Here is a 27,452-nt window from a genome sequence, read left to right as displayed (position 1 = left end):
AGCTATGGTATTTGGAATACTTTGGCTATTCCCTGGACCATTATATTGTTACAGGTTAATTACAATCAGATGCCTTAAACTTATAAACAATACGCAGTTAGTTTCAGTGCATATGATAAAGCCCTGTCAGGGATGTGGATCTAAAAAAGAAAGGGTTAACCACACAGGAGTTTGCAAAACCAAGCAGAGAACGTGCGTACGCCAGGGTTGGAGCTACCGTGAAAATGTGTGTGGCTTTACGCTAAGTTTAGGTTTTATACATCACGATTTGAGCATGGAAACGTTCGTACGCAACATTTTTGTGCATATGCACCGTTTATACATGAGGCGTCACTACGGAACATAATCTGAACTGAAATAACATGTTATTAGCAATGCAAGTGCAATGAGTATGTTCTGCCATTGTCAAAAATAAGCTTAGAATATAATAACACTGACATACCATGTAAAACAATATTTTATATAAAATTAGAATTTCATTAATACATAATATTACACAACTTAAGAAATAATGCATTACATAAGCAAAATACAAAAAAGCAGGTTTACATACAAAAGCATTAAGACACAGTCTTTATCACGGTGTACAAAATAAATTAGTAAACGCAACTGGTTCTTTTTGGGGTCACAATTCCAAAACAGCTGTTCCTTATATTGAATTATAATAAGCAATGACATCATTTTTATCCAAGAGTCGATTAAAGGGTGAGAAAAGTAGAGTGAAAATGTATGATGAAGGGCCCAAAGTGTAAAACAAAATCCAAAGTCCAATTACAAAGAAAAGGGAAATAATACAATGCTTTAAAGTTGGTTTTTTTTTATATTTTGAGAAATATAATTAAAAGCCTGTTTTCTGTGTATTTTCTAGAATTTCATCATATAACCAGCTTTGAGTAAACTCTTCTGAATGTTCTATAGCTTCAAAGAGATGTTTATACTCTTCAGGATAGACTTGTCCTGTTAAGATGTCATGTGGTAATTTTAGTTGTTCTAGCAACTTTTTTCCACTTCCAGTACTCCAAGAACTGCAGAGATAAAATACAGGTCTGACATGTAATACAATTAACACTCCTTTCACTTTTTAGGTCAAGAGCAAGGAACAGTAGTCCTATATTTATAGTGTACATGTATGCAAAATTAGTGTTCGATTAACATAAAAACATGCATTGCATGGGATATAAAACAATCTTTATGACACATATTTGCTTCATAAAATGTTAAATATTATACAAATATATTTTAAATGTGTAATATTCTTTAAAAGAAAATAACAATATACATTTTTCTATTGGAATTTACTTTAGTACTGTACCAGTTTATTGACCAGTTAAACAGCATGAGCCTATTTAAATATTTTATTATACTTGAGTATGCTGGTGTTTCTTGTGAAAAGTTCTATAATTTGTTGTATTCTACTTGCTTTATTCAATGTTCATTATAACAAAAGAGGCATTAATTTTACAATATTTCTAAATTTATAAATACATTTAAAATGTACTTCCTTAAAATAAAGGATTGTGAATTAATCTCATGTTTAAACTATACAGAAAAATACTTACTCCAACCGATCAATCAGTTTAGCTTTACGTTTTGCTAAACACTGCTTCACCATCATCACAAAGGTAGCTGAATTCGAAGTAGTCAAAGTATCAGAAAACAGATTCCTACGTGGAGTCATTCTTACCAAACAGAGGTGGTCATTTGGAAGCTAAATAAAAAAAGGTCAATAAAAACAATACAATAATCCAGAGAAATCAATGAGCATGTTAAGAAGACAGCCTGATGTCATATTTTACATTTATAAATTATAAAATACAAAACAACAAATTGAGATCAAAACAATACTTGCATTTTTATAAACAAATGACTATGACAGCATCACTATTAAAAACTGCATATCTGCAAATTAGATAAAATATAATTATTCAATATTCAATATATTATTATTTTGCAATTTATTTTCATTTTTTGCAATATCATTTATTTTATCTACTAAAATGGAAGAAATCCGCTTTTAGGCTCAAAGCCTTGGTACAAGTTTGAGTTTAACACAGTAGACTAAAGGGATAGAAGAATGTAAAAATTACCAGTCTTCACAAATCTGTACTACTCTTGTTGGTAAAACACACCTATCAATACAAACTAACATTTTACTTTATAGGTGGCATTACCTGTATTATTTCGAAGTGCACAATTAAAGTTTATCTAATCTAATGCTGTCATCCGATTTCTCAAACAGGGTCAGAGTTTTTAAAGCTGATGCCACATGGGATAACATAAGGACTTCTAATGGCTTTATGTTACTTCCTATTGTCAATAATGTACAACTCCATTTTAACCAGTAAACCTTCTAATTAAAAATGTGTATTCATATTTTGGCAACCAACACTGAGGGATTTCTTTAAAATTTCAGATATCTCCAAAATATATTTGGCTAGTCAAAGATTACAACACACTGTTTTAATATTTACTTTTGTGCCTTATTACCAATCTAAGATGTTTACAATTATATTATGACAATTAAAACTTTAACTAAGGATGTTTTCATTTCCATTTTCACTAAACTCACAGACATCTACAGTTATTTAAATTAGTGTTATTTTTATTTCCATTCTGAGTGGTAAATATTTTAAAACTTCAGATACTAGTAATTTAGATTCCTGAAAGTAAAATTTTGATCAGTCAAAATGTAAACACATATCTAAAATAGAAATTACCAGAAGATATTAAAGGGTAAAAATAATTGTCATACATTTGGACTAGGCATAAATTAATTAAATTACCAACAACTTTACTTGAAAATGTTCATCTTGAAAATTAACTCTCTCTCTGAATAAGTATCAAAACCAGATTATATATAATACTGCTACCTCAAATCAGGTTCATGAATCTGGAAGCATTCATAGAAAGAAAACAAATAAGGACTAAAAACGTGAAAATACAGGCACTACGATAAAAAAAAAAAAAAAAATTCTGGAGTGGGCTCCCCTAGACTTTCTCATATACTCCGATTTTGGGATGGATATTTGAGGAGTAAACCACAAGTCAATGATTATATTTTTATATTACGTACATTACAGAACCTTCAATAACAAATCAAATTAATAATATATTGAACAATTATTATAAAAGTAAAGTTGAATAAATCGGACACTGCAGCTGCATGAATAAAAGATAAAGCCACTTCTGGTTAATGGTAATAGCCACAAAGTTGACAGAAATCTACATTTTGTACCTAATACTTGTATGCAAAATTTGGTTGACCGAAGTCATCGGGTTTATATACATACATACTGTGGCAGGCAGCCACGGATCTTGCCCCACTGGGATGCCTGGAACCCGGAAGGACCAGGAGAAGGGCAATATCTCCCCCTGGACGTAAGAGGGCGGCCTCCCTGGATTCCATCAGATCATCAGGAGCATAGACATAGAATTACTAGACACTGCATGACCAGCAGCATTTTACATCAACGTCGCCGTCATATTGCTAGTGGCACTGCTGTGGAGTGAATTAATGGATAACGATGCCTCACACATGTGCTGCTTGGGATTGTACAAACCGCTGTATGCTCCAAACCAGATCCCGGGGTATTACATTTCATAGGTAACACTGAACAATTGTTTTGGTTATATTTGGCCATTAGAAAATAAAAATAAGTAGAATTAAACATTAGTAAAATTAAATCAAGAGAATGATAACTCAAAAAGCAATAATTAACAAATAAACAAAGATAACTGGCAGTAACAGTGCAAAATTGTTGGTATGCCAGTTTGAAAAGGTAAGTTTTGAGGGTAGTTTTAAAATGTGTTATTGAATTGAGCTGATGTACATGAGAGGGAAGAGAATTCCGGAGTTGAGGAGCACTATGAGAGACGCTTGAGCTCCCAAAGCACTGAGATGGACGTGTGGTACAGAAAGTTGAACTGCAGATGAGGATCTGAGTGAGCAAGAGGAGTGCAAGTATGTAGGAGATCAGTGAGATTGTGAAGAGCTTTAAACGTTAAAAGCAGTATTTTGTATTGCATTCTGTAGTTAACAGGGAGACAGTAAAGTTAAGAGAGAATAGGTGTAATATATTCAGTGGATTTAGAACAGCAGGTTATTATCCTGGCAGCAGAATTTTGAAAAAAGTTATAAACTACGGAGAAGTTTTTGTGGGATGCCAGATAGTATTCCAGTAATCTATACGTGAGGTGTCTAGGGCATTAACCATACTTCAGTACTGTGTTGCGTAAGAATAGGATGAAGTCTAGAAATGTTTCAGAGATGGAAGAAGGCAGTCCAAGAAATGCTACTTATATGAAAGGAATTATTTAATAATAATAATTATTATTTAATAATTGCTATTATTAGTTTATAAATGGATATAAATAATTGCATTTAAACGATTCGCCAAAATCTGTTGTATGTAAACAATACGGTTTTAAATGTTATTGTTTTTCATCAGAAAACCCAGTTTCCATATCTACCCGTATTAGTTTAAATGGCATTTTTGCCACTCTCAAAAGGGCGGACGCGCTGACATATAGTGTTGACTGGGCAACACAGTGAATGCGCCGTCTACCTATATATGTCTATGATCAGGAAGCACCTGGAGCACATCTGGGTGTGCCATAAAAGGTGCACCTCACTCCATTCAGGGAGCTGGAGTCGGGAGGGAGAAGACAGAGCTTGCGAGAGAGGAGTGGAGGTGGCTGAAGTGAAGTACAAAGGACTGAGCCTTGAGATTTGTGCATGGTGTTATTGTGTTGTGTATTAAACAGTGCGTGTTTTTGGGACATCTGGAGTCTGTGTCTGCCTGTTGCCGGGCTGATCTTTTATAATACACAGACAGACATAATTCCAAAAATGGTATTTTCGGACACAGGGAGGTCAAAAACGATCAAAATCTTGACATCTAATTTTTGGATGATTACAATACTTTCCCTATACTTCATATAAGAGAAAGTAAAAAAGCAATACTCTGCTTGCAACAGCTGAGGTGTTAAAAACAACTACAGAGATGACTATTTAGAAGTACACAGACTAAATTCATGCCAGATGCATCTGCCAGTTCTGTGTCCCTGCACAACTAAACTAAAAATCCCATCCTCTAACTGAAATGCCATGTACTTTTCATATGCAAATTCCAGCCCTGCCACCTAACCAACTGATCTAAAGGAGAATCTATAAACAGAAAAGGCTTCTACTAACAAAAGTGTGGAGTCTTTCACAGAGCCTTTGGTAAAAGTTGTTTTAATATTTTAGTATCCTATTAGAATATTATTCAGACTAGCATACTTTTGACAAATTTGAGCTTAGCAAGAGGTAATTTCTTTTGTTAAACATTTTAATTGCAATATAACATGTACATTTTCATTATGCCACAAGTACAATATAATAACTATTTATCATACCACTGCTAATACTAACATTTAGTTTACAAATGCATTTGAATGCAGCATAATTCACCTTAGTATGTACATTTTAAGTATACATTTTATGTGCTCTCCTTATTGCTTAATTGAATAAATCAAAACTCATTGGACATACCATGCTTTTTGGAAGCCCACTATGTTTAGATGATGTTACAAATGATGACCATGGTTCCTGAAGAAGAAGAAGGAAAAAAAAAACAAACCATGTATTCATATCCACCATTTTACTGCTGATTTGTCAATTTCTATTAAGAATTTTAAAATAGATATATTAGAAAGTGATAAACACATACTCCTTACAAATTTTAAATACCAAGGATTAGAGGAAGGATGGAGAAGTACAGTAAATAAGGGTTTTAGTCCTCCAAACAGTCATACTAACCTGTAGTGAGTGTACTTTGTTTAAATTACTTTAGCAGAGCACATCTTCTACCATTTGGAAAATGAATGAGAATTAGAAATATAAGGTAATGTAATCTGTATAATATTACAGCAATTTAACTGATATTCCTTGTTTCAATGCAATAATATCTGGGTTTTTCTTTTCTTTGTCTTACACTGTGGAATTTCAACCACATCCCAAGGAAACATCAAGTTTATATCAAAGAATTCAAACTGCTCAAAGCCATGGTTAAGCAGAGCAAGAGAACACAGCTTAAAGGAATACTCCACCAAAAAATATTTTTTTTATATGTTACTTACCCCATGTACTTTGTAGCATTAGCCAAGAAAAAAAATTAAACTCATGTTTTCATGAAGTGCTGTAAGACAGCAAAGAATGTCTTGGGGGTGGGTGATCTCACATTACCCATGTTGCATAATCCACAAGTCTGTTTACCCAGTCACTTGGTCAAAACGTGTAAAGTTAATGTTTTTTTGCTAAAATATTGTTAAATAAATACTTCAAGCATTTTCAGTGTGAACATAAACAGGAAACCCAAAGGATCACATGAACTTTTTGAACTGAAGACAGGACTCTTCACTAGGAAATTTTTCTCATCCATCACTGAAAAGTACATTGGGGTAAGTAACATAAAAAATGCAAAGTCTACAACAAATGAGTTGTTTGTGCAGTACTGGGCAAAAGACAGAAATCCACCTAGTCATATCAAATTACACTCTTGAAAGCCTACCCACTCCAACTCACTTATAAATGCCCAGATTTAAGTGTTGTAGTGTTATACACAGCGAATATGCTGTGTTTGCCCTTGTTTGTTGAATTATTTACTGATAATACGGTCGGCTATGGAGAATTTTTTTCCCCCCAGTACCCCATGATGCTTTGCAAGGCCAGCACAGCATCCCCCGCAGCTGTAACAGCCAACATTGGATGGGACCACTCCCCAGATATATAATGCTGGTCATTTGCATTAAAACAGAGAAGTAAATAATACAGGTTCTCAAAATTTTATTTTTATAAAATATATAAAGCATAAATAATGAGTTATCTCTGCTTGTTGCCAAATCTGCAGGTCAATCTTTGAGTTCCAAGAGAAGAAGGCACGTACCCTATGCATGCATAATTAGCCACGTGGAGATAAAAAACAAACCTTGAAGGAGCCTGATGCCCTCCCCACCAAATACAGGAGATTCTATGAATAATACTAATAATAATTAAAGATTTATTACTATTTTTGATAAAAGAAGTGGAAAGCATCAGCACAGACAATTTGGAGAGCCTTCAGCACGACTTCAAAAAACAGAAAGAGCCAGCGGCTTCAATCATCGCACGTCACTTTGAATTTTCTTCCTTTAAAAGATATATGTATTTTTTCTGACTTTTAAACTATGACTTTGGCATTTCTGCTTTGTTTGAAGAAATATATGATTGTCCATCACGGACTGCGTTTTTTCTTCTTTGATCTCCCTTAGGCACGGTGGTGCAGTGGTTGGCACTGCTGCCACACAGCTCAAGTCACCTTTTTGGCCATAATAATCGGTCTAGTATAGTTGGCAGACGTTTCCCTAGCCCTCAGGGACACTTTAAAGACGACTGCATCCAGTCTCTTGATTTGCCCAGTTCGTCGATATTGGAAAACACCTGCGTCATTTCTCCAAACACAAGGTGAAGCAAACACCGTGGAGTTCACTCATCACTAGTTATTTTTGTTTATGTTAATATAACAAACGCTTAATTGGTTAATTATAATGGTTAAGACTTCTCTAAATTATTACTGCTATTGCATTAATTTGTTTTTATACTACATTTGACTGTTGTCTCTCTTGTAAGTAATGTAAGCTACATAACCATTAAAATGTCAAAATTATTTATTAAAAACAAGTGTAGTGAAAAACAATTAGAAAATAATTACCATTGATACAAATATACCCAATACAACCTCTACAAAATAAAAGCACTTACCTTATGAAGTACCTCTATGTCACATGCAACCTGCCATAGAACACTGAGCGCTTGATAGTGTCTCATATTTCCAGGTTGGGCAGTCAGTTTCTATTAAATAAAAAAGTATACTTTAAAATGTATACAAATTACCATTAAACCTTAAGACTGAAAACAGTTACAAAAAATTAATCACATACTGTGTATTCGTTTTCACTAATGAACACATTCATCTCAACTCTGCCATATCTGAATATTGACAGACATTCAAAGAGGGCATAAATTAATCTCCAAAGCATATTTCTTTCATTTCTTTGTGAGAATATCCCAACCACTTTAATAGGAATATCTAGAAGAAAAAGAAAAAAATAAATAAATTGACAAAACTGGTATTTTATTAACAATTTGTGTTACTAACCATCAGTTTTTCTATTTAAAAAACTACACCTGAACATTTTCTGAATGGTGTAAGAAGCACAAAAATGGTAACAATTTCTGATAGAAGTCACAAGTGAGTAGTGCTGCCCATGTCATATGGACTGAAACCCCATTTTTATTTTCTAACTTGGATATCTTCTGTGAGGAGTCTAAGTGTAATATGATTGTGCAGGCTTCCTCCTCTAAGTTTTATCCTGTTTTTCATGCTAGTGTCAGAGTAATTAATGAAAGACATTAATTCCATGATACAGTTTACAATATGTCTAACTCTAAAAATAACTCTAAAATAACCCCATTTCTGCATGCAAATTATCAATACACTTTTACCTGGAATCAAAGAAACAACAAATGGCTTAAGTAGCCTAATACTGCAAAATGTAGAGTTGAGGAATACTTCTTTCTTCATTACACAATTCATTATTCTACATTTCCATCATAACATGTACTTGAGTAGCACAGAGTATGATAAATCTGAGGCTGAGAAAAGTGGCAAACTTTCTGGACTATAGCATGTTACATAACCTTGTAGACATACCAAATTCCATTAAGAAATTCATTTTGGCTTCTTCATGCTTTTTTTGATCGAGTGACTTTGATTGCCTTTTACAACTACCATGCAGTCTTGCATCATATGGACTTGCATGTATACTCTATTTGTTGGCACATTTCAAGAAACAGCATCTGAGATTATGAAATATTACATGTATATATGTAAAATGATGAGAAAAAAAATCATTCTTCAACTATCTATTGTGAGAAAGAGAGAATGAAAGGAGGGAGAGAAAATACTTTAAAGAATTATTAAGGCATGAAATTATTTTCACAATAATCAGGTAATTTTAAAACCAAGAAAAATAATAACAAAAATAAATAAAATATACACAAACACACACATCAGCAGCTATAATTTTTCATCGGTTTGCAGACTCTAGCCAACTTTTTTCAAACCACCACTACCTGTATTTCAGTAATCATATGAGGTTTGTATCGCTTCATTGCTAAATAACCTATTTCAAATATAAGTGATTAGTCAACAACAACATCATTCTCTGGGAAGTTGACTCAGTGAATCTCTCTTAAAGTGTGTCATAAAATGGTGTGGTTTTCAAGTCCTCCTGTGAGAAGTGATTGTTAATTGTTATCAATAATATGCAACACCTGAGAAATATGTCAGATTCTTATTTAATTCTTCTGCTTTCTGTATCTTCTGCACTGCATTCAGGTCTTTCAGGTTACCCTGATGTTTTGTCTCACAGTGCCATCTTAGATTAAATTCTGTAATTACAGCCACATTAGCTCCACAAATGAGACACACGGGTTCAGTAAACATATACTCTGCCTCCCATCGGTTTTTAAAGGCTCTATTTTCAGAATCAACTTTTCTCTTCAGCATCGTGTGAGCTAGCTTCGCAATAACTTGCAGCATCATAAGCTAGACTTGATTAACGAGGTAGGTGTTTGGCAAGGCAGCTGAAGCGCTGCATTATGGGATCTGTAGTTTATTGTGTTACCAGCGCTTCATATACCCGGGCCATTAATAACAATAATACAGTATATAAAATGATCTCGGGCGGATATAATTACACGCCGGGCGGATGTGGCCCGCGGCCCTTGAGTTTGACACATATGGACTAAATAGAACTTGAAAAGATATATTTTTTCAAATGTGAATGCGCAATTCAGATAGAGTTGACGCGCACTACAGCCTGCATGCCTCAATAAGTCATCCTCCCCTCGCTCTTACTTTTTTACCGTTCATCTAATGAATACACTGATATACCAAAACAATCATTGATGGCGAATAAAGTATCCATTATTCGAGTATGTAGATCAGGGTATATATATATATGTATTTGCGTATCGCAGTGGAGACGTAGTGTGTTAAAGAAGCTATGAAAAAGAAAAGGGAACATTTTAAAAATAACGTAACATGATTGTCAATATACAGTAATTGTTTTGTGAGTGTTATTGAGTGTTGCTGTCATCAAGGATTTATCAGTATTTCTTTCAATCAGGTTCGTATTTGTAGGATGTGTTGTGTTCAAGTTACATTCCGTGTTTGTCAATCGTTGTAAAGATAACAGGTTTCATTCATCGATTCGTTTCTTACTGCATCAATAAACAGCTTGTCCTCTTCTTTATCTGAGACCTGACACACTGCATGCACAGGTTTTTTTTTTACACTGTCTTCCTTTAGCGGGACATTGACTTTTTCCACCGTGTGCTTTGTTTCCGCAGTAGCTGCACTTATGAATATGCTTGCATGTATCAGACGCTTCATATTTTTTTGCTGCCTTCTCAATTGTGTAATTCGGTTTTTGTTCAGCACTCTTTGGAACTGTTGCTTTTTGTCTGTGCACCATGTCAGTTCACGTGAGCCGCTCGGTGTACATGCATCGAAGTTTCCCAGCTGTGCTGGTGCCATGTCGTGCTATGTCCATGGCTGTATTTAATGTTAGCTAAGACCCGGCACTTAAAACTTTCTCTCACAGTTTCGCTGAGTTTGTGCCAGCGGCAGTGTTTCTATTGGATTGCCGCTGACGGACGGCCTTATATGGGCAGGCACTAAATTACAAACACCAGCGGCAGCCTATGAACTTAATTTAAACTTTAGGTTTACAGTAATCTCTCCTCGATCGCGGGGGGTTCTGGAACGCTGTAGATGAAAATCCGCAAAGTAGAAACCATATGTTTGTATAGTTATTTTTATATATTTTAAGCCCTTATAAACTCTCCCACACTGTTAACATTATTATAGCCCTCTAGACATGAAATAACACCCTTTAGTCAAAAGTTTAAACTGTGCTCCATGACAAGACAGAGATGACAGTTCTTTCTCACAATTAAAAGAATGCAAATATATCTTTTCTTCAAATTAGTGTCTGCATCAGGAGCAGAGAATTTAAGAGAGAGAGCGAGCGCTCGCAAAGAAAAGCAAACAATCAAAAAATCAATACGTGTCCTTTTAAGTTTTCTGAAGCACCGCAATAAAGCGGCATTTTTCAGAGGAGCGTCAGTATCTTCTAAGCAAACAGCCTCTGTGCAAACAGCCCCTCTGCTCACATCTCCTCCGTCAGGCACAGAGAACGTCAGAGAGAGAGAGCGAGATTAAAGCAACAATCAAAAAATCAATACGTGTACTTTTGTGCTTTTAAATATGCCGAGCACCGCAATAAAGCGGCATTTATTAGAGGAGCGTCAGTATCTTTTAACACTAGAATTACCAGAGCCTACGAAAAAACTCGTAATTCCGTCCCACCTTAAACTGCTTCTTAAATCCCTTCACACCTCTCCGCCAGCGTCCTTTGTTCTCTAAATGTGCTGATAAAGAGAAGCTAGGAGCAGCCGGCTATTCCATCCCCCACCAATTTAGAACGTGCACGAACTTCTCTCAGCTCATGCCTTGATTGAGTATCTGGGAGTGAAGTGGAGTTTTAGAGTGGAAATAATAGATCGTTGTTTGGAACACACGCATTTCATGTCTGTTCCGTTTCTACAGTAATCTGTGTCAACACATTGTTAAAACAGAAACTTTTTTATATTCTAGTAGTAGATGACAAAATGTAGGCATAAACTATATAATGTATGAAGCCTGAAGTCCAAATAGCAAAGAAACATTTTCACAAGAATAACACAATTGCACTTTTATTCAAACATATAACTGCAAAAACAAAAAGCCGCCTTAACATGCGACATTGACACCAGTTTACTGTAACTGACTCCGTGGTTCAATAGACTCAGCCCCCGCTTGGGAATCAAGGGGTCACGGGTTCGATCCTGCGCTCCTCCGTTTTGAGAAGTAAACTGCTCTTAGTCTTACTGTTTTAGAATAAAAGCATACATTTGATTTCAGTCTGTAACAGCCGGTGCAATTTATTTGTTAGTATGCATCGTGGTACACTGCAGAGCTATAGCGTCTTTAGTGAAAACAGCCGTGTCAGATTTAGTGAAAACAGCCGTGTCAGATGGGGTTGTATGGATTGATTCTGAGGGGCGAGGATCGACTGAGAGAGTCAAAAGTGAATAAAAAAAAAAAAAAGCTAACCTTTACAAGGATCATAAATTGCACATTTTGTCATCTACTACTAGAATATAAAAAAGTTTCTGTGTGTTGACACAGATTACTGTAGAAACGGAACAGACATGAAATGCGTGTGTTCCAAACAACGATCTATTATTTCACTCTAAAACTCCACTTCACTCCCAGATACTCAATCAAGGCATGAGCTGAGAGAAGTTCGTGCACGTTCTAAATTGGTGGGGGGATGGAATAGCCGGCTTCTCTTTATCAGCACATTTAGAAGACAAAGGGCGCTGGCGGAGAGGTGTGAAGTGATTTAAGAAGCAGTTTAAGGTGGGACGGAATTCCGAGTTTTTTCGTAGGCTCTGGTAATTCTAGTGTTAAGCAAACAGCCTCTGTGCAAACAGCACCTCTGCTCACACCCCCTCCGTCAGGCGCAGAGAATGTCAGAGAGGGTGAGAGAGAGGCAGAGACAAGCAAACAATCAAGCAGTCAAAAGAATAATCAAGCATATCTTATAGCATTGAGGAGTTTTAGTTTATATGTAATACATGCTCTGATTGGGTAGCTTCTAAGCCATCTGCCAATAGCGTCCCTTGTATGAAATCAACTGGGCAAACAAACTGAGGAAGCATGTACCATAAATTAAAAGACGCATTGTCCGCAGAAATCCGCGAACCGGCGAAAAATCCGTGATATATATTTAGATATGCTTACATTTAAAATCCGTGATAGAGTGAAGCCGCGAAAGTCGAAGTGCGATATAGCGAGGGATTACTGTACACCGTGCTTTGTTTCTGAAGTAGCATCACTCATGAATACGGTTGTATATGTCACTCGCTCGCTTCTTATTGTTTCGCTGTGTTCTCAATTATATAATGCATGTTTTCTTCAGCGCTTTTTGGAGCTCTTCCTGGTTTTCTACATACTGTGTGATTACGTGGGAGGCGTGATGATGTCACACGAAACTCCGTCCCCACGGCTTTCGAGCTCAACTCCATTACAGTAAATGGAGAAAAATAGGTTCCAGTTATGACCATTACGCGTAGAATTTCGAAATGAAACCTGCCCAACTTTTGTAAGGAAGCTGTAAGGAATGAACCTGCCAAATTTCAGCCTTCTACCTACACGGGAAGTTGGAGAATTAGTGATGAGTCAGTGAGTGAGTGAGTCAGTCAGTGAGCGAGTCAGTGAGGGCTTTGCCTTTTATTTGTATAGATCATGATTAAGGTTTTGATATATATCCTGTAACCTTTTTTTTGGTGTAAATATGTATTATCTAATTGCCTTACCTTAACCTTTCTTTTTTCTATTTGTCTGTTTTATTTCATTCTGTGTTATTAGATGCAACTGAGAAGGCAAATTTCATGTTTTCTTGTGTAAACATGACTAAATAAAGAAACCTTAAACTTTAATACTTGTATGCAAAATTTGGTTGACCTAAGTGAAAGTGTACTCAAGTTATCATGTTTATATACATACATACATACATACATACATACATACATACATACATACATACATACACACACACAAAATTCTAAAAATGAAGGTGAAGTCTAAAATGTTGAGATTCATCAAAATCTTGAAATGGAATTTTTGGAGGATTCCAAAACTTTCCTATACTTCATTTATAAGAGAGTCGGGGAGGTCTAAAATGTCAAGATTCATCAAAATTGCAACAATACTTTCCATACACTTCATATATGATAAAGTACATTAAGCACAGATGTTGATTGCTTTTAAATATGTCCTGATTTAGGGAGAACTCAGCAAACAAAATTGAAGAACTGATTTGGATTGTCTCCCCTCATTTAAAAAATGTCACTTGTTCTAATAACTACCCCTATTGTATTATCATGAAACAACTGCAATATAAAGTACCTGCAATCCATGGAACCTCTGATATTCCCAAATCATTGAAAAGCTTCTCTGAATGCATGATAGGAGGCTTTGGTAGGCCTCGACCAATTGGATCAAGTCGAAAAAAATCACAGTACATCACGTCTAACTGTCCCTCCAGTCTTCTCTCCAGTTCCTGAATGTGGAATTATAATGTTTAACAAATTTATATAAAGTAAATCTCAATATATTTTCAAATCTTATATATAAAGATTAAAAGAAAAATGCTAAATTTTATAATCTTTAAAATCTAATTATAAAAACAGAGTAGAGCATGCAAATCTAAAATACTACTAGTTTCTAAAAGTTTCTAAAAACATTATAAAACAAATTTAAAGAAATAAAAGAAAAAAGTTTTAATCTCGTGTTTTTATGGAGAACTGAGACAGCAACATTCCTTAAACAATAGGACATCAATGAACAATACCAAAATGTCCATGAAAAAAAAATTAAATTTAGCCTTGTCACATTGTCCATCAGTCAGGTATTCAATCATATGTGCACAATGTTCCAAACACATATTTTGCATTACATATTGTTAAATAATTCACTTCTACAAAATCCTCTAATGATCAGCTGGACAGCACAAACAAGAACAATCTTTTCAATTGTTAAGCCACAATACACTATTTCTGGATTTTCAATGGTTGTCTGTGAAATTAAATCACTCAATTGACCCAGTGCTTATGGAAGCACCTTGGATATGCAAAAAGTTTATTACTTTTAGAAAATGAATTATTCAGCAGAAGTCTGTCAAAAAACACTGCTGGGGCTCCTTCGTACCTAAGGCAATATGCCTTCACAAGCCTAATTATTTATGACTGCCCTCATATCTTCAGGCATGCCTGATTTTTTTTTCTTCTTTTTTGTAATTATTGTGTGCGTATGAGGTGGGTGGTTGTTGCTGTTTAATATATTTATATTTCTGAAGCTTTGTAATAGTTGAATTTCCCCTTCCTTGGTACTGTCTGACTGAATTATTAATCCATTTAAGATCCCTTTCACACAGAGTCATTGTTCTTGGCGATTTCAACATCAATATTGACATTACTACATGTAAGCTGAGAAATTAATTCCTATCCTTACTGGACTGTTTTGACTTGGTGCAACATGTTTATTTTCCTGTTCATTCTGGTGGTCATAAATTGGACTTAATCTGTACATTTGCCTTATCTGTTGGCAACACTTATAGCAGGGATTTGGAACTCTCTGATCATAAACCAGTACTTTTCACTGTCTCTACATGTCCTTCCTCTTACCCACAAGTGTCAAATTTCTTTCAGAACCCTTAAAAATACCTGTTCCTCTTTTCTTGCTATTTCTATTTCTTATCTTATCTTTTTCTGACTTCACCTATTCCATCAACAATAGATATTTTTGTTGATCACTATAACTCAGCCCTTCTTTAAGCACTAGATAAAACAGTTCCTTTAACAGCTACATGGTACAATTCAGAGTTATGGTCTATGAAAACAGCTGGCCAATGCCTTGAGAGAATGTCACAGTGTGCATCCTGGCTTTCTCTAACCATCAAATTGTATACAGGGATGCACTAAATGCAGCCTTGGTATACAGGGATGCACTAACTGTATCCAATGACACACATTATGGCTGAATAATATAGGGTGGTCCAGATCTAATTATGCAATTTTCATTATGCTATAACTTACTCAGTTTATTACATAGAGAATTCACAAAAAATTCTCTTTGTTGCCGATAGATGGCAGCACCTGCCCTGCATTCCAAAATGGCGGGGAGACGGTTGTCAGTCGAACTGCGGGTGCAATGTGTTCGCCTTTTCATAACTGTATAATTAGATCTGGACCACCCTGTAGAAAGTGCCCATGATATCCCAAGGTTTGTTCTCTGTAGTTAAACTACTTCAACTTGCATCTGGCCCAGTTGCCTCCACTAACAACATCTGTGAAAAATTCGTCCAATTTTTCCACAATAAAATCAAAGATCTACATAGTTCAACTAACATAAATCCATCATTGATTTATATCTTTCCCTATCTTCTCACTCCATCCAGCTTTTTTTCCTAAATTTTCACCAGTCACATATGCATTTGTTAATAACCTGCTTTGTAAGAAGAGACAAACTAATTATGTACTGGACCCCACCCGCCCACACTTCTTAAATCCTGCCTTCATGCCATAATCCCAACTATTACAACAATAATAAATACATTCCTTGACACTGGCTTTTTGCCAACAACTTTTTAAAATCCTGATTCCGTTTTCAGACGGCAACATAACCTAAACTTTGTTGTGGTATGCGGCTTCACGCAGGCTTTTCAGAAACTACAACTGTACAATTTACAGTGTTGTGTGTGTTTCTATTTAAACAGGATCTAGCTGCAACTTTATTTCATTCTTCATCTTAACATTGCTATCATGATGCCCATTAAACCATTGGGGATGGACTGTATATACTGCTCATGAAGCTTATTTGTAACAAGAACAAAAAGAAACTGCCGAGACAATTAACAGTATACATATCACCTGGAAACATTCAACCTTATTTGATCAGGCAAAGAAAATGCTACATTTTTCTTGAATCAGTGATTGATAAGAACTTTATCTGCATTGAATGTACACTTTAATTTTCTGCACAAAAACTAAAGTTGAAATGTGTTCAAAACAGACTGTTCTATCATATCTGACAGTTTACATTTATCTGGAGAATACAATGGGTAACTTTTATATGAGACTACTCTTTACTTTTACACGAACAATTCTCTGATGTCCTGTTTGCATTTACACTGAAGACTAAGGTTAAAAAGTTTTATTTATTATTTATTGTTATTGATGAATATTTTACCCTATTTTTCTTATTTCTAAAATATTTAGCTACACGTCACACTAGGGCTGGGCAAAAAATCGATTTCATTGATTTATCGATTTTGTAGTTTAAAGAGATTTTTATTTTGCAAACTCGAGTTTTTTGCCACAATAGTTTCTTCGGACTTTTCCGCGTTTCGTCCTTGTTGGTTACCGTAGCCTGATATGAGCCAGCCCCCCGCCCCGCCTAACACAGTCAAAACAACATGGCAGCGTGTAGCAGAGAACTACTTCCAAAGAAAGTCACAGGTAATTTCGTAATTTGGAACTGGTTTGGTTTTGATGCAGCAGACGAAACACAGAAGAAGCCTTGCTGCAAAATATGTTTCAAGGCTGTTGCTACTGGAAGCAGCAATACAACAAATCTTTTCCAGCACCAGAGGAATAAACATCCCGAAGAATGGGATAAGTGCAGCCGACTCCGTAGCGAAAACGGCTCCTCTAGCATACCTGCTAAAAAGCAAACTACACTTCCAGAGAGCTTTACAAACTGTGTACCTTATGAAAAGAACGGAGCGCGATGGAAAGCGATTACAGAGGCGATCACGTTTTATATTGCCACAGACATGCTGGCAAGTTATTCTGTCGAAAAGCGAGGCTTTAATCACATGCTGAAAGTATTAGATGCGAGGTACGTTGTCCCCAGTCGCAAGTATTTCGCCGATGTAGCGCTGCCTCACCTGTACAATACAACTCAGGAAAAGATCCGCAGTGAGCTGGAGGAGATGCAGTTTTACTCAGCCACAACGGACCTGTGGTCCAGCCGGACGATGCAGCCATATCTGAGTCTGACGGTTCACTACATCAACACTAGTTGGACTCTGCGCAGCATCTGCCTTCAGACAGCGTATTTCCCCGACAACCACACTGGTGACATAATTGCCCATGGCTTAAAAGACGATCTCAGCTCCTGGGGACTTTCAAAGAAACGACTCGGCTGCATGACAACTGATAGTGGCACCAACATCATAAAAGCCCTTAAGGACAACAACTGGCCCAGCTTGCAGTGTTTTGGCCACAGACTCCACAACGCTATAGGTAAGAGTTGGTGTAAGAATAAATAGGTGCACATACTTGCACATTGTAAAGTACTGTTTGCTTATAATTTAATAGCCAGAACATGGTATATATTTCAACTGGTTTACACACATAGACTGGGTTACATAAATAAACCTGACTTTTCCTTATTCTGCATTCATTATACATTATGTATTAAACTGTGTTACAGCTATTAAAATTGTGATAAAAGTACAAAACAATTTTGAAAACTCACATAATCAAATATACAGTTTAAGCTTGGAGTGACAAAAAATATACTAAATATCTTTTCACATTTATTACAGAGAATGGTGTGAAGGATCCAAGGATCGATCGGGCCATAGGGGTCTGCAAAAAAGCTGTATCAGCCTTCTCCTACAGCTGGAAAAAAAGGTGAGACATGACAGAGGTGCAGGCTGAGCTTGGACTTCCCCAGCATCTTTTGATCTCAGAATCCCCAACACGTTGGGGGTCTCGTCAAAAGATGATTGAGCGCTTTCTTGAGCAAGAGAAGGCAATAACTCGTGTCCTGGGTGCGGACAAGAAAACGCGTCATCTTGTTCCCACGTGGCAAGATTTGGAAGTATTAGAAGCCACCAACAAAGTAGTAAAACCTCTCCAGGACTTCACTGATGCAGTGTCAGGGGAATCATATGTCAGTGTGTCATGCATCAAACCAGTGCTGCATTTGTTTAAAACAAGTCTCCTCCTGCCAGAGGAGGAAGATTTGGAGCTAACAAAAACAATCAAAGCTAACATCATGCGTTTCCTCGAAAGTAAATACTGTGATTTGGAGAAAGAGGAACTTTTGGACATGGCCACACTTTTAGACCCAAGGTTCCGTACAACCTACATTGATGCAAGCAAACTGGAAGTTGTCAAAAAAAGAGTGGTGTCTGAGATCTCTGCTCTCTGCAACTCTACCACAGAGGAAGCTGGTCCCTCAGCTGTTCAAGAGAACACCCCACCAAAAAAGAAAATGACTCTGGGTGCCTTCTTTAAAAACAGTGCACCATCCACCACGCCACACCCACAATCTGAGAAAACAAAAATTGAGACTGAGCTTGCAACGTATTTCCTTATTCCAGACATACAGCCAGACACAGATCCTCTTGAATGGTGGAAGCTGCATCAGCCCAACTTTCCAAGGCTAAGCTTACTGGCTAAAAATATCTTTGTATTCCAGCCACTAGTGCCCCTCAGAGAGGTATTTAGTGTGGGTGGGGGAATAGTTACCTGCAACCGGGCCTGCCTTAAGCCAGAGGTTGTGGACAGGCTCATCTTTCTTGCAAAAAATGTTTAGAATGAGCATGCACAATGTTTCAGAGATCTAACAAGCACGTGTTTTGTTGTTTACATTTGTTCATTCTTTGAGCAGGCTATATGTCTGCCACAGGCATGTTTCATTTTTTATATTCACACTATACTGAGAAGAGTTTATTTTTTTTAATTGTAATGTTATATGTTACAACATTTGTAATTATCTGATTTCTTGAACAGAAAATTTAAGCTACTGTGAAGCTGTTGCACTTTTGCTTAAACCTGGGTTAAAGCTTGAAATTGTTGAATGACAGAGCCTCATTTACTTTTTGTTTTGGGATTCTACGCATTTTAACTCTTGAGGACAATCATAGCAATAAAGTTGCACTTTTGACACTATATCTGATGTCTGCAGCCATTTTTTAAGTGCATTGGAAAAAAAAAATCGAAAATCGAATCGAAACTCGAATTTTTCTTTAAAAATCTAAGATTTTTTTTTTTAGGCAAAATCGTCCAGCCCTACGTCACACAATATTGTACTTTACCACTGGCTTGAATTTGTAATAAAAAAACTTCTAAAAGTACTATTACAGTTTTTAGAGTATTGTTTTGTAAAGTAATCAATTTCATTATTTCAAAAATATCCACAAATACTGTGATATAATTTTATGGCCACACTGTCCATTCATAGATAGATGTGCAATGTGGTGGAGTATTCCTTCACCCAGGATAGTTTCTCATCTTGCAAAAAAATACAGCCTGAACAGACTCTAGGCCCCTTAACCCTGTATTTGAATAATCACATTTTGGAAAATGAATGAACATTAAATACTAATATAAATTTTCACATACCTGCAAGCCTGAAAGAAATGTCTTATCACTCTCCAGAGCTACAATACGCTGTGCTCCAGCATTAAACAATGCTAGGGTCAGCACTCCTGGACCTAAGAATACAATAAATCATAAAACAATCTTGAACACTCAGGGTAACTTGAATAAACTGGTAACAGAACATATTCTTATAACTTCATTATGTAAAATACCGGTATGATACATCTGCTGCACAGCTGGGCTACTCTTTAGGTCAGACAAAGCCCAAAAAGGTTGTTCTTTAGCCAGAACTGTCTCTAGCTAAGAAATTAAGATTTCCCGAGACGAGGAAGGCCATTATTTCTGGTGTTGTATCATGGTAAGACCTTTGTGTGACTGCATAAATCTTGCATTAATTTAAAAAAAAATTAAACTTAGACAGTTCCTAACAAAAGGGACATATTTTTTTCTAGATGCCTTATTGTGCCTACATAAAAAAAACAGATTTTGATGCCTTTACTTCTGATAATACAAAGAAACATTTATAAAACCACAGTCTGATATGTTTAATATGCATGGAAATTAATATAAATAAGTCACAAACCTGGATTACACTCGAAAATAACAGCATGGTTTTCAGACAAGTCTTTGTCCAATTTTTCAGCAATCAAACCTGCAAGGTCAGGATTAATAATAAACCTCCGAAGACTACTACAGGCTAATGCCTTCAGAGTATGCTCTTCTAAATCTCCAAAATCCAGAAAGTCAAATCTTGATAGAGGTCTATATTGTCCTTTCAGCAATCCAGCAACTGCAGACAAGTTCCTCTGAGTTAATCCTTGCAAGCTTGTCGATTTCTCCAACTTCAGTTTTTCCTGTGTTTTCTTTGTTCTTCCAACTACTGAAGGAATTTCGATAGAGTACGGCCTCAGCAATGTATGGGCCTTGAAGGGTGGGCAACCACATGTCTGACAGAAACAGCTCTTGAAAGCAAGGACCAGCTGCCTTGAACTGTGGGTCATCATGATACCTATAAAAACTACAAAAGGAAAGGCAAAGAGGTCAAACTGGTGTGGACAAATTGTAAATGCATAAAGCAGTCTGCTGGGCTACCAGCTTTGCAAATATGATAATCCAGGTAGACATTAGCCCAGCTTTATATACGGGATGGATAAAGTTTTGGTTGTACATGAGTGCATATGATTCTTCAAGTACAATCAGCACCTTGGAAGAGAATATTTTAGCAAAGATGATATTTAAAGCATTATGCCATGCTATTACATGGTCTTTTTCCAATGTACATAAAACACACTATCAAAAATTAACTGAAATACTGCAGTTATATTGTATTCTCTTCAAACACATCAATTTGCCTTTCAGGGTTATTCTGAGGTGCAATATGTCCATTACAGTGTCATACATCTTTAGTTTGACCACAGACAGTTATCTATTTATGCATTAAAATTTGTCATCCTCATGTTACTACAGACTAGGTTTCTGCATGAAAAAGTAGGTTCACACCATTCATCTTTTGGCTAATAGAAAGAAGCATTTTTACAACCTCCAGTATACCTCCTTAGGACCCCAGAGTACATATTGGTTAAGGGTAAACATCTGATTTTTTTTTGACTACTAGGGGGCTTCACTTGACAACCCCAGTGTTTGGTTATCTGGATATACACTTGTAAGATTTTTTTTTTCTTTGAATTGTTGCTATTTCATTAGTTTAACTTTTATTTGAGAACTTCTGTAAAAACAGTATTTGGAATCTTTCGTGTCTCAATATGTTGAATCTTTTAAATGAGGTCTGTGAGACTTGTGTTTAATGACTTTGTACCATAATTTAGGATAGGTTTCTCAGTTTGGAATTTCAGCACAGACAAAATGATCCACATCATCAGCAGTTAATATTTTTTTTTGCAAAGTAATCAATAAATGCATGTGAGTGAAACCCTGTTTTTGAAATTCTCCGACTGACAACTAATTTCCTTTTGTTTGCGTCAATGCGATCTGTACTATCTTTTTTTTGATACTGTAGCGACTAACGTAATAAAGTGTCACAAAAGTTCTACTTTAACAATCGCCGACTGCGTAACCCCAAACACAACTTTCTAGCACCCTCTCCAACGGGTCTCGCCTCCCCCTTACTGCATCAATCAGTACCCAGCTATCAGTCCTTGGTGCTATACTCTGCCCTCCCTTGATCAGACCTAACAGTCACTTAAAACAAAAAAGGCTTTAGCTTGGCTGGGACGCTATAATACTTACGAATTTTACTGCTTTCATATTCCGTACCTTTCTCTGCATATGCATTGCACCTTGGGTCTGTTTTCTCCACGCTGCTCTTTCTTCTTTGCTGAGAGCACAGGATCTGTGTGTGCCACGTGACTTTACATGACTGAATGTTTTGCTGGCTGTCCATTCTCTTATTTGATAAGAAGGGCGCGTCTTGCAAGAATCTTATGTTCCATGTCCCAGCGAGACTGCTCTGGGACAATCTCTTGGCCCCCAATCTTGTTTGCGGTCCCCGTGAGACACTCCGTGGCCAGTCTTTTTTGTCTCACAGGTCTTTTAAATGTCTTCTGAGAACTTCCAAGAAGATCACGTATCGTCGCCTTGCTCTTCCATTCCAGGATTTTTTTTATATATAGAGAGATGACTACATAAGTCAAGATTATGTTTGTAATGCAGCATGACTTTCAGATTTCAAAAAGTTAATGTTGAGCTTCAATCGCTCAACACCTGAAAATTTGTGATAGGAACATTGCTGAAACATTCAAACCTTTACATGTGATCAACAAGCTGTTGAATGTTTTTGGTCATTTTCTCAGCACAGTGAACATCAGTGTGAATGTGTACATTTTTGGCTGTGTGGCATAGCCCACGTTATACTGACATGTGACTGTAAAAATTACAATTGACTAAACTGGCATTCATATCACTCTTAGTATCTCAGGTAACAACCCACAGCCTTTCAGGGATACTATTTTTGTCACTTCTCGGCAATGGAATTGTATCTATGTGATACACTAGATAACTGGAGGTAATACTGATGCTAAACAATTATATTCAAATGTATTGTACTTTTTTAAATTTACGACTGTAAAAGTAGATTCTCTAGACAGGGAAAAAAATTGACATACGGTTTTCTGCAGTCATGAGCAACGATGTCTAGGACAGTCTAACATTTTCAACTCAACCTTGCAATATAATTCACTTCCCCCAAAAACTATAAAAGACCGAAACAAACAATAAACTGTATTCCTATTTATGCCATGCTGTATTTAATCAGCTTTATAGAAATACATCAATTTCTTTCCAGTCCGATAGTCACATAGAAGTAACATGGCATGCAGTGGATCAAAATGGTTCTGAAATTTAAACATTTTACCAAAAGCATTTCAGCTGTTACAAATAACATACTTGATATTAAAAAACAGGTAAGAAAATATTTTAAAGAATACTCTCCATGACACCATATCCCTTTGAATAACCCGTTAAACAATCTGCCTGACAAGACTTACAAGAAAAGGGATGAGGTAATGAATGACATGGGTGAAGGGACAGCAGCACTTGTTAAAAATGTCTAAATGAAAAGAATGGTCATAGGAATGTGATGATTTTTGGGGTGTAAATGAAGAGCGAGTAAACAGACTGGGGATATATATATATATATATATATAGTGGCTTGGCAGTGTTGCATACTAAAAGCAGTTTCAGTGACAATGAAGTACTGGTCACTGTTTCATTGTGTGTTATGGCACAGCATGAACCAAAATTCTTAGAAACCATTTCTGTTTGTTTTAAGATTGCCATTTATTTGAGGTAGTACCATTCATGAAAATATTCAATTTTGATAAAAAACCCTGTTTTCTAATAGTTCATATTATTATTTTAACAGGATATATACTAGGTTTTCAACTGTATATACATGTCTATATGGTGCTGATATTCTTTGAATACATATTGAGAAAAATCAAATATCGCATTTTGGGGCAAAATAACAGCAATTATCGCTTTAAGTCCACATCACCCAGCATAACTTTCAGTCACATTTAATTTATGAAATGCACAAACATTGCCCAGTTTCTGTAAGACTGGCACTGTTTAAGGCACATATGGCCAGCAGCTCCAAAATGGGAAGAACTAAAGGTTGAACAAAACGTTAACTATTCATTAAACAGAACTTTCTGAAATCAATGTAGAAAACCACAATGATCTACAGTGGTGCTTGAAAGTTTGTGAACCCTTTAGAATTTTCTATATTTCTGCATAAATATGACCTAAAACATCATCAGATTTTCACTCAAGTCCTAAAAGTAGATAAAGAGAAACCAGTTAAACAAATGAGACAACAATGTTATACTTGTCATTTATTTATTAAGAAAAATGATCAAGTATTATATATTTGTGAGTGGCAAAAGTATGTGAACCTTTGCTTTCAGTATCTGGTGTGACCCCCCTTTGCAGCAATAACTGCAACTAAATGTTTCCGGTCACTTTTGATCATTCCTGCACACCGGCTTGGAGGAATTTTAGCCCATTCCTCCGTACAGAACAGCTTTAACTCTGGGATGTTGGTGGGTTTCCTCACATTAACTGCTCGCTTCAGGTCCTTCCACAACATTTCGATTGGATTAAGGTCAGGACTTTCACTTGGCCATTCCAAAACATTAACTTTATTCTTCTTTAACCATTCTTTGGTAGAAAGACTTGTGTGCTTAAGGTCGTTGTCTTGCTGCATGACCCACCTTCTCTTGAGATTCAGTTTATGGACAGATGTCCTGACATTTTCCTTTACAATTCTCTGATATAATTCAGAATGCATTGTTCCATCAGTGAAGGCAAGCCGTCCTGGCCCAGATGCAGCAAAACAGGCCCAAACCATGATACTACCACCACGTTTCACAGATGGGATAAGGTTCTTATGCTGGAATGCAGTGTTTTCCTTTCTCCAAACATAACGCTTTTCATTGAAACCAAAAAATTCTATTTTGGTCTCATCCGTCAACAAAACATTCTTCCAATAGCCTTCTGGTTTGTCCTCGTGATCTTTAGCAAACTGCACACAAGCGGCAATTTTTTTTTGGAGAGCAGTGGCTTTCTCCTTGCAACCATGCCATGCACACCATTGTTGTTCAGTGTTCTCCTGATGGTGGACTCATGAACATGAACATTAACCAATGTGAGAGAGGCCTTCAGTTGCTTAGAAGTTACCCTGGGGTCCTTTGTGACCTCATCTTTGTTGGTCGACCACTCCTGGGGAGGGTAACAATGGTCTTGAATTTCCTCCATTTGTACACAATCTGTCTGACTGTGGATCGGTGGAGTCCAAACTCTTTAGAGATGGTTTTGTAACCTTTTCCAGCCTGATGAGCATTCTAAAGGGTTCACAAACTTTCAAGCATCACTGTAGAAAGTTTGCACACTACTACATTTTTGGGTCTATGCAGAACTGTTCGTATGATCTGCAAACACCACACAAAAACATGGATGCTTTTACGAAGCAACAGAAATGCCAATGCACAAACTGTGCAGCAAATACTTAAATAATGAAGGAAAAGTATTTTGCATTGTATTTGTTCATATAGTACAATTAAAAAAAAAATGTTAAAAAAGTCCTGAATGTATTCATACCGTTTGCCACAGTCTTGTACTCACTAAGCTGTTTATTTCTGTAGTTCTTAGCTAAAATGTAAGTCTTAATGTTGAAATAGTTTCTTGTTAAATGAAGCTGGATCTAGAATAGGCTAAATGTATACATTTAAAAGGCCTGAATTACAATAGAGAATTGCGAGCATTGTGCAATGTTAAAATGATTTTTCTCTTTAAGACAAATATTTAAACAAAAATCTATTTTTTCCAATATTATAGTTGATGGTAAAAAATTACGTTTTCATATAATCTGAGATTACAATGTTGTCACAAATCAATCTAATGTAATACTAATCTTTTAAAGTTTTTGCTCAGTTTAGAATATAACAGATCCACGCATTGGACAAATAAAAATCAAGACAAATTTAAGCTTTTTTCTGTTCCAACATGTTGTTTATTGTTTACAATGGTGACATAGAATGAGCTGCTACATATGTTTGCTCATTCCAAACTAAATTTTAATGACCATTTATCAAACATTCTAGTCATTGTCCGGTCTCCTGCATTGCACCTATCACGACGATGATGTTGCTTTGAAACAAAACCATATGACAGGACCACTTGATTGTTAAAATGCAATTGGTGGTGTTTGTTACGTTTCTGAAGAAAGTGGAGTGTCTTACAGTACACCAAATGTAATGACTGCTCGGAACGCACATACTGCATATAAGTAAATAATATGACAGAATGGCTTATTAATGCTATTATAAGTAGTCAGGTTTTCAGACTAAATATGAATAAGTCAAAGACATAAGCCATATCAATTGTGTGAACACCTACTGATAACATCTTCAAGACGCAGGGTATGATTCAGTAAAGGACCAGGAGACATGCAGTCTACGGCAGGTTCCACTCAACAATTCCTGATCGGCCAATTACATTAAGTGATTTGTGATGTGCCAGAAAAACATTAGTACTCGCAGAAAAAATTCATTCAGAAACATGCATACAAGGGCTGTGGGCGCTATTAAAACCCATCACGCTGTAACCACGAGGCAACAGTTTTAAACCATGCACCATCGTGGGCCCAAGTAACTATTGTGGTTATCCAAATACACTTGCTGCTGACTGATGTGTACTACAATCTACTATTTGGTATACAATCGACATGGTATAATATTAGTGTATTATTTCTTTAATCGTAATAGATGAGCTCAAAGTAGCCGAGACAAGCTACACGTGATGGAAAATATTCAGTTTGATGTTAACTGTGTTACCACATGCCTAGACCAATGTATTGGTTTTTTATTTATATTATGGATTTCCGATTCAGAATTACCGCAATTCTATTTTCCAATAAAAAAATGTAAAATCGCAATCTACATTATATAATACATCTACCAGTTATTCCAGCAGGCGGCATCGTTTAAAAGCATTAACATAATCGACAAGGAACTAATAATTTTTTTCAAATTACTTTACGTGCCCCTACAACTTACATACAGTATTAGTTATGGAATAAACGACGTTTGCAGCATTCCTCACACACTAACAGTTAACACTTTAACATGTTGATCGAACTTATACTCATGCTACTGATTAAAACTGATGTCTTATTATGGCAAGCACTTTTCATTTCATAAATCTATGATGATAATAATAATAATAAACTTACCTTTCACGTTAAATGCATCAGAGAATAACGCGTAACTCCCTCCTGCATCCCATCCAGCACAAGTGACATTGAGAGTGAAAAACAGCGAGCGTGGTGAGTGACCTCGCTTGG

General features: G+C 36.2%; 1 protein-coding gene across 1 annotated transcript; it reads right to left on the bottom strand.

The window, feature by feature from the left end:
- Positions 1 to 439: 439 nt before the first annotated feature.
- tfb2m (transcription factor B2, mitochondrial) lies at positions 440 to 27,452 on the bottom strand. The gene is made up of 9 exons (XM_039748802.1): positions 27,342 to 27,452; positions 20,676 to 21,110; positions 20,114 to 20,205; positions 14,103 to 14,256; positions 7,960 to 8,108; positions 7,781 to 7,870; positions 5,534 to 5,590; positions 1,560 to 1,708; positions 440 to 1,025 (listed from the first exon to the last, which is right to left on the bottom strand). Exons 2-9 carry the CDS (start codon positions 21,094 to 21,096, stop codon positions 839 to 841), a joined length of 1,299 nt encoding a protein of 432 aa, XP_039604736.1. The 5' UTR covers positions 21,097 to 21,110; positions 27,342 to 27,452; the 3' UTR covers positions 440 to 838.

The sequence above is a fragment of the Polypterus senegalus genome, chromosome 3, assembly GCF_016835505.1.
Source record: "Polypterus senegalus isolate Bchr_013 chromosome 3, ASM1683550v1, whole genome shotgun sequence".
NCBI lineage: Eukaryota > Metazoa > Chordata > Cladistia > Polypteriformes > Polypteridae > Polypterus > Polypterus senegalus.
This window is presented reverse-complemented; position numbering and strand designations above follow the sequence as displayed.